Here is a 12624-nt window from a genome sequence, read left to right on the forward strand (position 1 = left end):
AAATTACCTTCTTGTAAGAAGGTAGACATGGAGGGAAAAGAACCTGGCCATAATAAAGGAAGATCTATTTAGCAATCCTAAGGAGAAATTAGAAAAAAAGGGGGGGGCAATATTTTAGGGACCATGATGACAAATTTTCTGAATTGATCAAACCATGAAGCCTCTGGGTGGGGAGGGAAGAAGTCAGCTTCATACCTAACCAACAAATAAATCAACTTTGTACCTAATACTAACACAATTACACAAGAGCAGCACCAAGAAATCTTTACATTTACTAGGAAGAAAGAACTATTTGGAAGAGAAAGACCATCATACTGATCACACTGAAGACTTGCCCACATAATGTCAGAAAGGCTCGTAAAGTAAACTACTTAGTAAACTACTAGGAAAAATATGCTCCACAGTTTAGTCTTTGCTCTTTTTTTTTAAGCAAAACTCCATTTAACTTACAAATTAATATTGAGTAAACTCCACATTAATTGTGAGTAAAGGAAAATAATAGAAAAAGCAACCAGCTTCATAAAAATACTAAAATTTCTTCTCAAAAAGAAAGGTCAGAGCAAGGAGAAAAATATACCCGGAAACAATGGGCGATTAGCAGCACTGATGACAAGTAATTAATGGAGGACCCTGATTTTATTTCCAGTGAATTTGCATTCTACGTTTTGGCAAATTGTGGGTCTTTCTTCCTTGAACCTCAGCTTCCTCACTGGATAAAATGAAATGATAATACTTATCATAAAGACGAAGACCAATATTGCTTGAAATAATAGGTGCCAAAGTTCCTGCCTGGCACGTGAGAGAGTGAAATCATGTCTTAGACCTCAGGTTAAATCCCGCTTTTATAAATCCACTAGGTGTCTCTACCTTATGAATTAATAGGACTGGACCAGATGTGTGCTCATCTGCTAAATCACCTTTCTAAGAGTAATCTCCAGTCTCTTTCTTCTACGTGCAGATTTCACTTTCTGTGCATCTTCTCTAGTTTTGTCTTATTGTCGTTACCAATATATAGTCTCAGCTCCTGCAGTTTCTGACTACTGTGCTTTTGAACTTGTGTATCTGTGCCATCCCCACCATCTTCCAGAGTGCTAGTGCTTGCTCCTGACAGCTAACAGACTGCATTCATCTGGAATAAACTTGTTGAGTGAAGGAGCGAATGAATGAAAAGATATTAAATAGCCTGTTACTTTGTGATGGAAAGGAAGTGAGAGTTAAGTGGCTTTTACTGTGTGACAATGCTTCAGTGTCTTGGGAGTTAATTTCTAAAACCTGTTGCTAACTAAATGTCAAGATTCATACATTTAAAAATTAAATTTTTCCTCTAAAGACGTTTACCTGATACTTATTTTTAACTCCTCTTTGACTTTCAGCACATTGATTTTTTTTTTTATGTAAGTGGTAAATATTGTGAATTAGTAGTTACAGTAGTGACCGTCTTTGAAGAGAATCAATCTGTAGTTAGTGGTGATGGGAAAAGGTGCCATGATGTACAAGTCTGTGTTGTTACGTGTAATAATATATAACCAAATATTTGCAGATGTAGGTGACGTTCCTAGTGGAGATTAAAAGTGAAGGGCGAACCGATTAGAATTGATAACATGGTATTTTCATTATCTTGCATATTGGCCAATTCTAATATCTGTTGGCATTAGTCAAATGCTGCTACTATGAGTGAAGCTGCAAGACATTAATTTCCAATTTATTTATGAAACAACATTGTTCATGACCAATAATATTCAAAAATCAAGGTCAAGACATATGAATCATTAGTTCATAAATGAAAGCTCTTGCTTGAAGTATATGTGGTGGTTCATATCAGTCATCTCAGCACTGAGGGGCCATGGAGAGGGATTATTGTAAACTCAAGGCCAGCATCCACTATAGTAAGGCACTGTTTTGATGTATCCAGAATGAACAATATAAAGTAAACTTACATTAAAAGCCAAAATGCCAATTATTTTACATTATACTTTTGTTTAAACTATAGTTTTCAGTTCCTTTAAAATTAATCAAGGTAATTTTCTCAAGATAATGATGCCAGTTCTTCCCCCATAAACCCCTTGGCCACAGCTGATGTTTGATTTCCTTCCATTCTTAGCTGTGTTTCTCTGTAGTAGTTTATCTGTCAGATCGTTCCTTTCTATCTGCTGGAAATGTGCTCAGGACTTCTGAAAACTTGCAGCCTAAAAGAAATCCTCTAACTGCAAGTTTCAGGTCCCCCGGAAAAACATTGAGTCACCTCACCTATTTGAGTCAAATGCTGACCTCTTGGGCCAGATTCTGGGAACCAATCCATGAACTTCCATAACTTCCTGGCCAATTCTCAGGAGGCCAGATGAAATCAGTACAGCTTTGTTGCTTGTCATTTTTATCAAAACTATATTAAAGACACTACTAAGGACAGCCAAAGTAGATTTTCACCACATTCCCAAGTCTTGGTTTAAAATCTCAGGTTACCTGTAGTTAAGGTTTCAAATGACACAGCCCAGAGACCATGGCGGAATGCAACTCTGCTTATTGCATGGCACTCAGAGTCTGTGCACCCTGGGAAAACTGTGTAAATACAACTATGTTAGCCTTTCAAAACATTCACAGAAATTGGGAATAACATTAAATATTCTCTTTGTCATATGTTTATTACAATGTTTTGAAAAATACTTCAGAATTCCTGAAAACAAAGTATAAATCTATTACTGATGTTTTAAAACCTATGTGTTAGACGCTGTACCAGTACAAGCTAGAAGTTATAAGCATTAAAGTTGTATATGTTTCTCTCTGAAGTTTAGAGTTTTTTGACTCTAAATTACACTCATTAAACATATTTGTTGAATAAAAGAAGGTAGTATTAGCTTGGCTGTTGTGGCTCACAAGTTTAATCCCAACACTCAGGGGTAGAGACAGGCAAATCTCTGTGAGTTCGGGGCCAGCATAATCTGCAGATTGAGTTCCTGGACAGCCAAGGATACACAGAGAAATCCTGTCTTAAAAAACAAGACAAAACAAAAAACAAAAGAAGCAAATAAACAAAGGATGATACCTGGGTCAGTCCAATACAGTCAATAACCTATCTCTATAATACTAGTGTCTATGAACCATAGAACCCATCAAATAAAGTGGGCCTTTTAGGAGCTTAAATTTTTATGCAGCCTTTATGATTATGCCTTTTTGCATTGATATACCATTTGGGGAAACAGAGTGTGTTCACATCAAATAAATAGCATGTTCCTTAATAATGATTTTCTTTAAGTAACCAGAAGAGAAGGGAAAACTCTTAATTCACAGATGCTACCTAAATTTTCATCACTGAATCATGTTTTCTAAGTGTCTTGGGAGCACATTCTATTCACAACCTCGGTGGATGTCATAGCTGCTTCTCCATGTGTCTAATACTTTACTGAGGTACATTTAAGAAGTAGAGTTTGCAGAGCACTCTGATATTATCCCATAAGTAGATTTATATTATTGAGTTTTTGAAACTTTTGTGTAATTCTACAGTATCTTAAATGTATACCCAAACACCAGTGCATCTTAAGGTTGTTTAATATGTATTTCTAAAGCTAAAACTTGGCACCATTTGTTGCTACATTTCCCCTGGTTCTGAAAAGGAAGATACATCTCCATGGTGCCAACAGAAATCACATCTTAAGTTCCAATTAAAATGTGACTTTTTTAACTCCAAAGCTCCATGTGACCATTTAGCCATCTGTTGGGTGACACAACCCCACTGATTTGAACCCAGATAATTATGACTGGAGGATCAGTGCAGAGAAAAGTTCAGCTCGGGATCCAGTGGAGAATGACTGTTAATTATGAAGAGATAATTACTAAGAGTTTAGCTCACATGGAGGGGGAGAAATAGCAAATTTCTGGTGTAGGTATAAATCACACACACACAAACACACACAGAAGCATTTGTCTTGTCTCAATTTTTTTCTTCTTTTTCTCTTTCTTTCTTTCTTTCTTTCTTTTTTTGGTCTTTCAAGACAGAGTTTCTCTGTAGCTTTAGAGCCTGTCCTGGAACTGGCTTTTGTAGACCAGGCTGGCCTCAAACTCACAGAGATCCACCTGCCTCCTGAGTGCTGGGGTTAAAGGCGTGAGCCACCACTGCCCAGCTACATTTGTCTACATTTTAATCAATGCCAGGAATATTCCTTTAAGATACATGCACCACATAGTATGTCTACTAAAATCACAGTCACCAGGAGAGGTGCTGTTTTCTACAAATTCTTCCTTAGAGTCTTTGCACTTTGGTCGTGACTCATTTACCACATGAAAACATTTGTACTTATAACCAGTGTTAGGAATAAGGGAGGGAAACCTAATCTTTGCCATTGTTAGAATATGAATAAAGCCCTTAGCATATTCTAAAGTTACATTACCACTAGAGAAGAAATACTGGAATCTGTCCTCAGCTGTTAAGTTTGACGACAGAAGGGAGGAGAGGACTCAGGGTACCATTGTGCCCTCACGTAATACCACAGAATATTAGATTTATTTTCTTCTCACCTTCTTGATATGAATAACTGAGCTGGGAAATAAATAAAAGGCAAATCATCAAGAAAAAATCAAGCCAATGGTTTTTACCTTAGCTATATTGTCATTAGGTGAGGTATCCCTGAGCGATGTAGTGGATACAGACCTTTACTATGGTCTCAACAATGTTAGAATCAAAGGCCTCTATGGCTTATTAGTTCGTGAGGAGCCTCCTAAGCCTTCACTGCAGCCATGAAATGAAGCCCAACTGCTTGGTTCATGTGAAGTAATTGAGTGGCCCTCTGGATACAGTAACACTAAAAATTTGTGACTTTAGATTGTGGCAGAACGTAGCCTTCAGGAATTAGTGGAGAAGTGTAAGCAAAGGATTTAAATCACCCCAAAATAAAGATGCTAGAGAAGTCCAAATGTATTCCTTGTTCAGCAACAGAATGAGGTTAGCTGCAATGATGTATCTTCCAGTTTGTATTTGCTCACCAGAATTATCAGGTGAAAATAATTCTTTACTATAAAGTATTTACAATTTGCCATCATACATGTTTGAATCCCAGGGAATCTGTGTGATTAATGGAGATGGACAAGTCATGCATTCTCTCCAAGCTTTGGTTTGGCTTTCTCTAAAGAATGAATAATGTAAATACATTTTCTTGAAGACTTGAAAGTTAGACGATGAATCTAAGCTTTTTGTATTAAGTTATGTTAATCCCAAGTTCCCAGTAGGAATTATTATTGAGAGTAATCTCAAAATTATATTCACATGACATAGGATTCTGCTTAGAAACACACATAGATTATACATTTGAGACTTGAGGATCTTAAAAAACATCTCACATTGCAAATTGCTAATTCACTTTTCTCTTCTGTCCAACGATCTTGAATAAATTTGGATTATAGTATAAATTTAGTCTGACTTCTATCTGCTTATTTTTGAATTAGCACGTCAGTTTGCAGATAAGGTTTTTATTTCATTAACCATTAATTATTTAGAAGTGCTAATTGCAATACAATGTGAAAGAAAGAATGGTGAACTGAAATCCAGGAAGCCTAACTTTTAAAAGTAGGTGTTTGTCCTAGGGCAAATTGATCTATCTGGCTTCCAGTTTCTTCGGACTTCTGAGGAAAACAAACTATGCCTGTGACTTTGTCCCAAAGGCCATCTATGGCTGTCACATAAGTAGAGCAGATAAAAAAAAATCTATCTTTTGTTTGTGATCAATTTTGTGTCTGTAGGTCTGCTTCTATCTCCACTCATTAGAAGAGAGTATGATTGCTTTTATTTTGAAGTTAATTTTCTCCCCAAGTCTGAGACTTTTAGTTGTCAGGTAACCTTAAAAGAACAACTTGTTCCACTCAGGTAGAACTCTTTCCTTGTGCCTGACCAGACCAGTCATACATGTGGGAAAGGCCCTCAATCCCCATGACTTTCTCAAAAGAACATGATGTAAGTTCTTATGAAATACAGCTTTTACTCTCAGAGTGAAAGCTACAGCTCAGGCTTAGTTCTTTGAATTTCTTTTAAATTAAAGAACAGAAAGAATTTCTATGGAATAATTTCAAATAAAAATATTTCTTGTACTTTCTGTTCTTGTTCAACAAACTTTTACAAGAAATAAAACATAACTCATATTTAAGAAACTTGAATGCTCATTAGTAAAATTCAATCAAATTACTGAATTTTGTAACTTTTTATATCCAATTTGGAATAAAGATACCCAACAAAGAGAACTTTAAAGATGACAAGGAACAGAGGTATGTAAGCCTGTACCCTGTGTGATTGCTACTAATTGGATTAAGAAAAGGAGGATTGCTGGTATGTAACTGAGTTTATCAGTTCCATTCCTGGGACCAGATAAAAGTCTAATAATGCAGATAGACCTTTGTGAACTCATAACCCCCAATTGAATAACACCAGCTACAAGCCAAATAATTTATTTTTTTTTTCATTATAGAATGCACTTTCTTCCACCCTCTACTATAACTTTACCTCAAAGGAAATTCTGCAGGAAGCAAAACGCATGAGGTTTTCATACGGTCTAGATTCTATTGTTTTGCCAGGCAGTGGTCATAATTTGATGGGAGACTGATTTTATTGTTCAATGTATATTTGACACTGTGCTACATTTTGTTTGCCATACTTGAAGTAGACAGTGAAATGAAACAATACAAGTTTTGTAATGAACTTTTCGTCTCGGTTTGCCTCATTTGACCCTCTCTGTTCTCGAAGCAAAAGCCTGGCATAATTTTCCTCAGAAACACATCTATCATTGCCTCCTACTGTTTCAGGATCTCTCTCGTCTCTGTATTTTAGAAAAGTGACTTTTTGAACCTTATGGTTCTTTATTGTCAGATGTCTAGCCAACATTCCAGACAGCACACAGGAAGGATCAGAAGAGAAACCCTGGGGCCACCACTCCTTCTGACCCAGCGAGTATGATCTGGAAGTGGGAACAGCAAGGAAGTAGCTGAAAAAAAAACCCCAAAAGTTCCCTTCTAGGTCATACAGCATAAGAGCTGTTCTATTTCAATACCGCAGAAATTTCTTCCTCTATATGTTAAAACACGGTGGACTCTATAGCTGTTCTAGAGTACTATTTCAGATGTGAGCTTTGTGTCTCAATTTTCTAAAGCACATTTTACATGGAAAAGTCAATAAAATGGAACCTATACAATAGAGGCATGTTCACGTTTGTAGACAAAGTGAAAAAGGTCTGAACCATATGAGAGATTTCTAACCAATAATACCCATGTGAGGCTAGCAAGATTGTTCTGTAGTTAAAAACTTATACTCAAGTCCAGTGACTTGAGTTCAAATCCCTGGATCCACAATGCATAAGAAAATCCGCTTCTGGAAGTTATCTTCTGACTTCCATGTGCTTCCTGGCACTCACACACGTGGGCTTCAACATACACAATGATATTTTTAATCCAAAAATAAGTAAGTAGTCATATAAATTTTGTGCTGAGGCTTTGAAATCCCTGAAGAGTCATGCTGAAATGCATGCTCGGCTTCCAGGATACGTATTTTTTCAATTTCCCAATATTTTATTATTATCTCTGTGACTTAATTTTCATGTGGTTTTTTAATCTATCATTTGCTTATCTTAATTAAAAATGTGCTATATCATTAAGCATTTCATCTTTCACTTAGATGCTTTTGCATATAATTATGTGAAAGAAGAATAGAAAACTTTTTAATGATTATAATAAATGATCTGCAGAGTTGCCCACATTTTATAATTAGCTTAGTTAGGCTATTAATTAATTTCTGTGTAGCCTATGTAGAAGATATATTTCCAACATGTGCCTATAAAATTATTACTATAAACTCATATTTAAAAAATAAGGGAAAACATGGATTTAAACATACAGGAAATAATCTCACACAAAAAAAAAACCTTGGGTAGACAGAAATCATTGTGTGGCTGGCTGTGTTATCTTGTATTTAAGTAAGGTAGGAAATGTTCTAGGTGTTTTAACCATATATATTCTTCATAAAATAGAACCTCAGTAAGCATTTGCACTATTCCCATTACAATTGTTTGGCTATCCCCATTACAATTGTTTGGCTTACGGGCAGGGCGTGGTAACAAACACCCATGATTACATTTTTCTGATAAGGAGATGGGAGGTATAGACAGGAGATAACCATGGAAGCTCCTGGACCAGCTAGCCTGGAAAACACAGTGATAATAACAGAACTTCTCAATCAAGGTGGAAGATGAAGACCAGTATCTGAGGTGATCCTGTGGCCTCCATGTACATGATGCTCACACACACACACACACACACACACACACACACACACTCATGTGCGCACACTTTTTTTTAAAAAAATCAGATTCTTTGGCATGGTGTGGTGTCAGGTTTTTGTTGTTGTTTCTTTGTTTTGTGACAGCGCTGTTGGCTGTTTTTGTTCTGTCAATTTTTGTGCATTGTCATGTTCATAAAAGGATTAAATGGGCATGTTTATTTGCAAACTATGGTCAGCAGTCTTGCCATTGCCTGTTCATACTCCAAGGCAATGATTCCGGATAAGTACTTGTGGCCACGGAGGCACAGGAATGAATGGCGTGTCTGTGTAGCAGCTGTAGCTCTAACCTCTAACTAGCTCTCATTTTCCATCTTTACGATTTTCATTTCCTCTACTGCAATAGATTCTCCTGCCCATGTTGGTGGTCTTCTGAGCTCTTCTGACATGTGGTCTGTTAATGATACTGTTAATAATTTTTCATATTCTTTCTCTCTTCTTTTTTAGTCTCGACCTATCCCTTCCCACCTTACTTCAGCAGTTGCAGAGAGTATCTTGGCTTCAGCCTGTGAAAGCGAGAGTAGAAATGCTGCCAAGAGGATGCGTCTGGATAAAGCCCAGGTACTGAGGAGTGTGGAGGAGTGCAGACTCGGATTGGAAAAATGCAATGCTCTGCTGATCCATTCATACCAAACCAAAAAATCTGTGGTGGAAAGAGGGCAATAGCAAAACTGAATTAAGCTTCCTGTACCAATTTAATGACTGACTAAGAGGTTCTGGCTGATTGGTTATCATATTATTCAAATTTACCTTGCCGTTTATCACCGTGACTCAAATATGTTCATTTGTAATGAAAATGAACCTACCTTCAGTGCTGTCTGGTCTGTACTGTCATATACTTCTACACTGCTGGGGGGGGGGGGTTACTATACTACCAATGACAATAGATTGTGCTGATGATAATCGAAGTACAGATAATTTCTGAAAGATTAGAAAATCTTAAATGGGGACCTAATCTAATGGATATCCATGTCCTAAATTTACTCTTCTTAATTAAATATCTGAGAATTCTATTCTTGAGGCTTGAAGTGTGTACCAAATATGCAATGGGTGCATATTTGGTACACTGTTCACCAGCGCTTTTCTTCGTAGCTCTTTTAGTTCTGTATTTTTCTGTCTTTCCTTCCTATCCACACAATAGACTTCTCTTCCTCTACTGTCATCCTTTCTTAATTATCCACAGTAAATTATCTAAATTATACTGTGTTACATTATAAGCTACCTACAAAGGCTTGCTTTATTCTGACTTTTTAAATTTTATACAGTGGGGCCTTCACACTTACTGCAGCTGAGATGATTGTAGAGTAAATTGCTAGTTCAATAGTTTTTCTCAAGCATGCAAAAAGAGCCTTCTATTTCAAGATTAGAATATCTTTTAGATGTTTCAGAATGGCATTATTTTATGTACTGATTATTATAAAATATTATGTATTTATAGTCCAAAATTGCAAAAAATGAAGCCTATGGCTAAACAAAATGTAGTATCAATGTTCGATAAAAACTATTTGAAAATGCCAATTTTGGAATTATTAATGGTGATATCAGTATATATTTGTATGCCCAACTCTTCAGTTTGGATGATTTATCATCTTTATATTGGTGAAATTTATCATAAGGTAGGCTACAGTACTATACACATTGCCATCTGGTTAGCTTGTGTATTTGTAGAATAACCAAACTCACTTTGCTTCTCATATCTCCCAATAACTGATTGACAGCCAGCTAGGTCATATCTGTGTGCTTCAGTCTCCTCATGAGAAAAAATATTTGCAACAGTCCTAATTCTCAAGAGTTGACACAAGCACCTTAAAAAAAGAGGACTCATGATACATCCTAAGCATTTTTTCTGGTAGCAAAATAAGCAGCAATGAGGTCGACCTAGAAGGTTCTCCTATCTAGGTCCTTTTTCGTTATCTCAGTAGCAGTGAAGCTAGAGATAACCACCAATAGTTTAATGTCTGATGTAATAATCTCTTGTCAGACTAAGTCCATTTGAGAAAAAGATCTTAATTCTAAAAACTAAAATGTTCAAATTCTAGAATTAAAAGGACTTTCCTGCTTGACGGACAGTGACACGCAGCACCTACTGACTCTGGAATATATTTGCACTCTGTAGTAAGCTGTAAAAGAGATAAAGACATATACTGAACTCAGAGTTGTTGTGATGGTTTGGTAAGTCTTTATATAGCTAAGTGTCTATGCACCATATGCTTGATTATCTCGAGCGGTAGAAATGCCACACTCACCTCGCTAGTCATTTACTGTTAACATTTGTGCTGTCACTGTTAAAGGTCATTACATAAGACTAGTGCTTGTTTTCTTAGAGCACCCACCAATTAAAGAAAAACTACCAGCAATATTTAGGGATGAGATTGCCTGCTACTGTTCCTTAGACTGGGATGGGCAGGTACCAGTGACCCCTTGACTCTGCTCTCAGATTTTCAATTCTATTTTTCTTTGTTTGCTAGAACATGGTGATTGTATAATGAAAAGTTGACTACTTTGAAATAGAAATATATACATTTAGTAGTCTCAAGATGGATGTAATTCTTGCCTAAATAGGTTTACAAGTCTTAAGATGCATGTAATAAGTAAGAAACCAATGTATTAAATTACATCTTATGAGTTGAGAAGATGGCTCAGACAGTAAGCACTTGCCTTTTATGCATTAGTACCTCGTTTCAATCCCTATAACCTACAAACAAAGCAACAGGAAAACCCTGGGCATAGTGGCAGGTACTGGTAGCTACAAAGCTGGAGAGGCAAGATAGAAAGGACCCTGGTACTCTCTCGCCACACAGTCTGTCCTACCTGGTGAGTTCCATACCAGTGAGAGACTGTGTCAAGAGGAAAGTAGTTAGCACTAGGAAACGATTTCCAAGGCGTCCTCTGATATCCTGCTTCATATACATACCAACATGAAACTGAATGAATAAATTGTATTTTATAGTTTTTTTGTAAATCATTTAGACACTATACAAATACAAAACCCTATTAAACTAGTAGTAATATTCACATAAACATAAAGTGCAGGTCTAGACAGTATGAAGACTGATGTGAGGTGAAACTGCATGAAAGCAGTCAGCTATGTGTCTCAGCTCTCAGAGGGCACATTGAAGTCATTGTGACCCTAAAATAATGCAGGTAACCCAAGAAAGGGCCAGAGCCTGGTTACATGCCCTGAATCCTAGGACAACACATAGAATTAGCATTTCACAAATTTTAAACCATTTATTCTTATGACAAGTTCTGTAGGTCTCATCTGAGATGCCACACGAAGACTTCTATGGCATCATTCTTTTCCCTCCTTTCTGTTGACAGCATCACTCCGATGTTGGATCCAAATCTTTGTCTAATTATGGGCTCTTGGCATTGAAACCATGCTTTCTTCATGTACCTGTAACCAGGCTCACAATGCTTAGAATTTGCCCATGGTTTAGAGGTTTTTCATCAGCAGCTGACTGAAGTAAAAGCATAAAATTTCAAAACCTGAAAGGTCAAATTCTGTTTTTGTGTTAAGCCTCACCCTGACCCTTCGTTGCCACTGGCTGGCCACATAGTGAGCTCTAATTATGTATGTTCTTCATCGTTTATGATGTTTGATGAGTTAATTGGATTTTATGGAGCTGTTTGATCGATGAACATGAAAGATGTTATGGATGTGCTAAATTCTTTCTTTCAAATGTCCATTTCATAAAATCTATGCAGCACAGGACTGAAGCCAGCCAGTGGCAAGGTCAGAACTGAGAGCTTCATCAGACATCAGAGTTCATGGAACTGAAGGGAATCACTATGCACACCAGGATATATGCAGGGTTTCTGTCTTGCATACGAAAATATGGAATTTGTTCATGATTAAAAAGAAATCCTCCCTCGTTTGGGTACTGGAAAAAAAATACACGAGCAATGTCAGACTTCACTTTTTCATCTCTGACAGTGAAAATTTGGAACAAGAGTTTCCTATGTCTCTCTTGCTTGTTCTCCATTCTTTATCATTCTGAGTTTCTGCTGTAGTTTAGGGTTTTGGTTGTTTGTCTGTTTTGCTTTTCGATTTTTTTTTCCTTTAAAACAAAGTCTCACTCTGTAGCCCAGGCTGGCCCCAATTGTTTGGTGATATTTTGGGTTATAGACAAGTCCCACCAGAAATACGCTTAGATGTTATCTAGGTTATAATGCATTTAAGAAGATAAACTGGGGCAAAAAGGGACAGAGTGACACCAGATCCTAGCTGGCTGCTTATTTCTTGTTTATGTCAAATTTTTGTGATTTTTTGAGGAGTATCACACATTTTGTCCACATGCTTGATCACTGATTAATAT

At 36.8% G+C, this 12624-nt stretch overlaps 1 protein-coding gene across 6 annotated transcripts in view; it reads left to right on the forward strand.

The window, feature by feature from the left end:
• Positions 1-12624, forward strand: part of LOC121453452 (nucleolar protein 4) — a 350206-nt gene that overhangs the window by 279795 nt on the left and 57787 nt on the right. For all 6 annotated transcript variants that reach the window (XM_041660248.1, XM_041660243.1, XM_041660246.1 and 3 more), the window contains one exon: positions 8753-8866. In XM_041660248.1, the coding sequence (XP_041516182.1) occupies positions 8753-8866 (114 nt within the window). The remainder of the gene's footprint in view (positions 1-8752; positions 8867-12624) is intronic.

The sequence above is a fragment of the Microtus oregoni genome, unplaced genomic scaffold (assembly GCF_018167655.1).
Source record: "Microtus oregoni isolate MIOR12 unplaced genomic scaffold, Mior012 000011F_ref0000422, whole genome shotgun sequence".
Taxonomy (NCBI): domain Eukaryota; kingdom Metazoa; phylum Chordata; class Mammalia; order Rodentia; family Cricetidae; genus Microtus; species Microtus oregoni.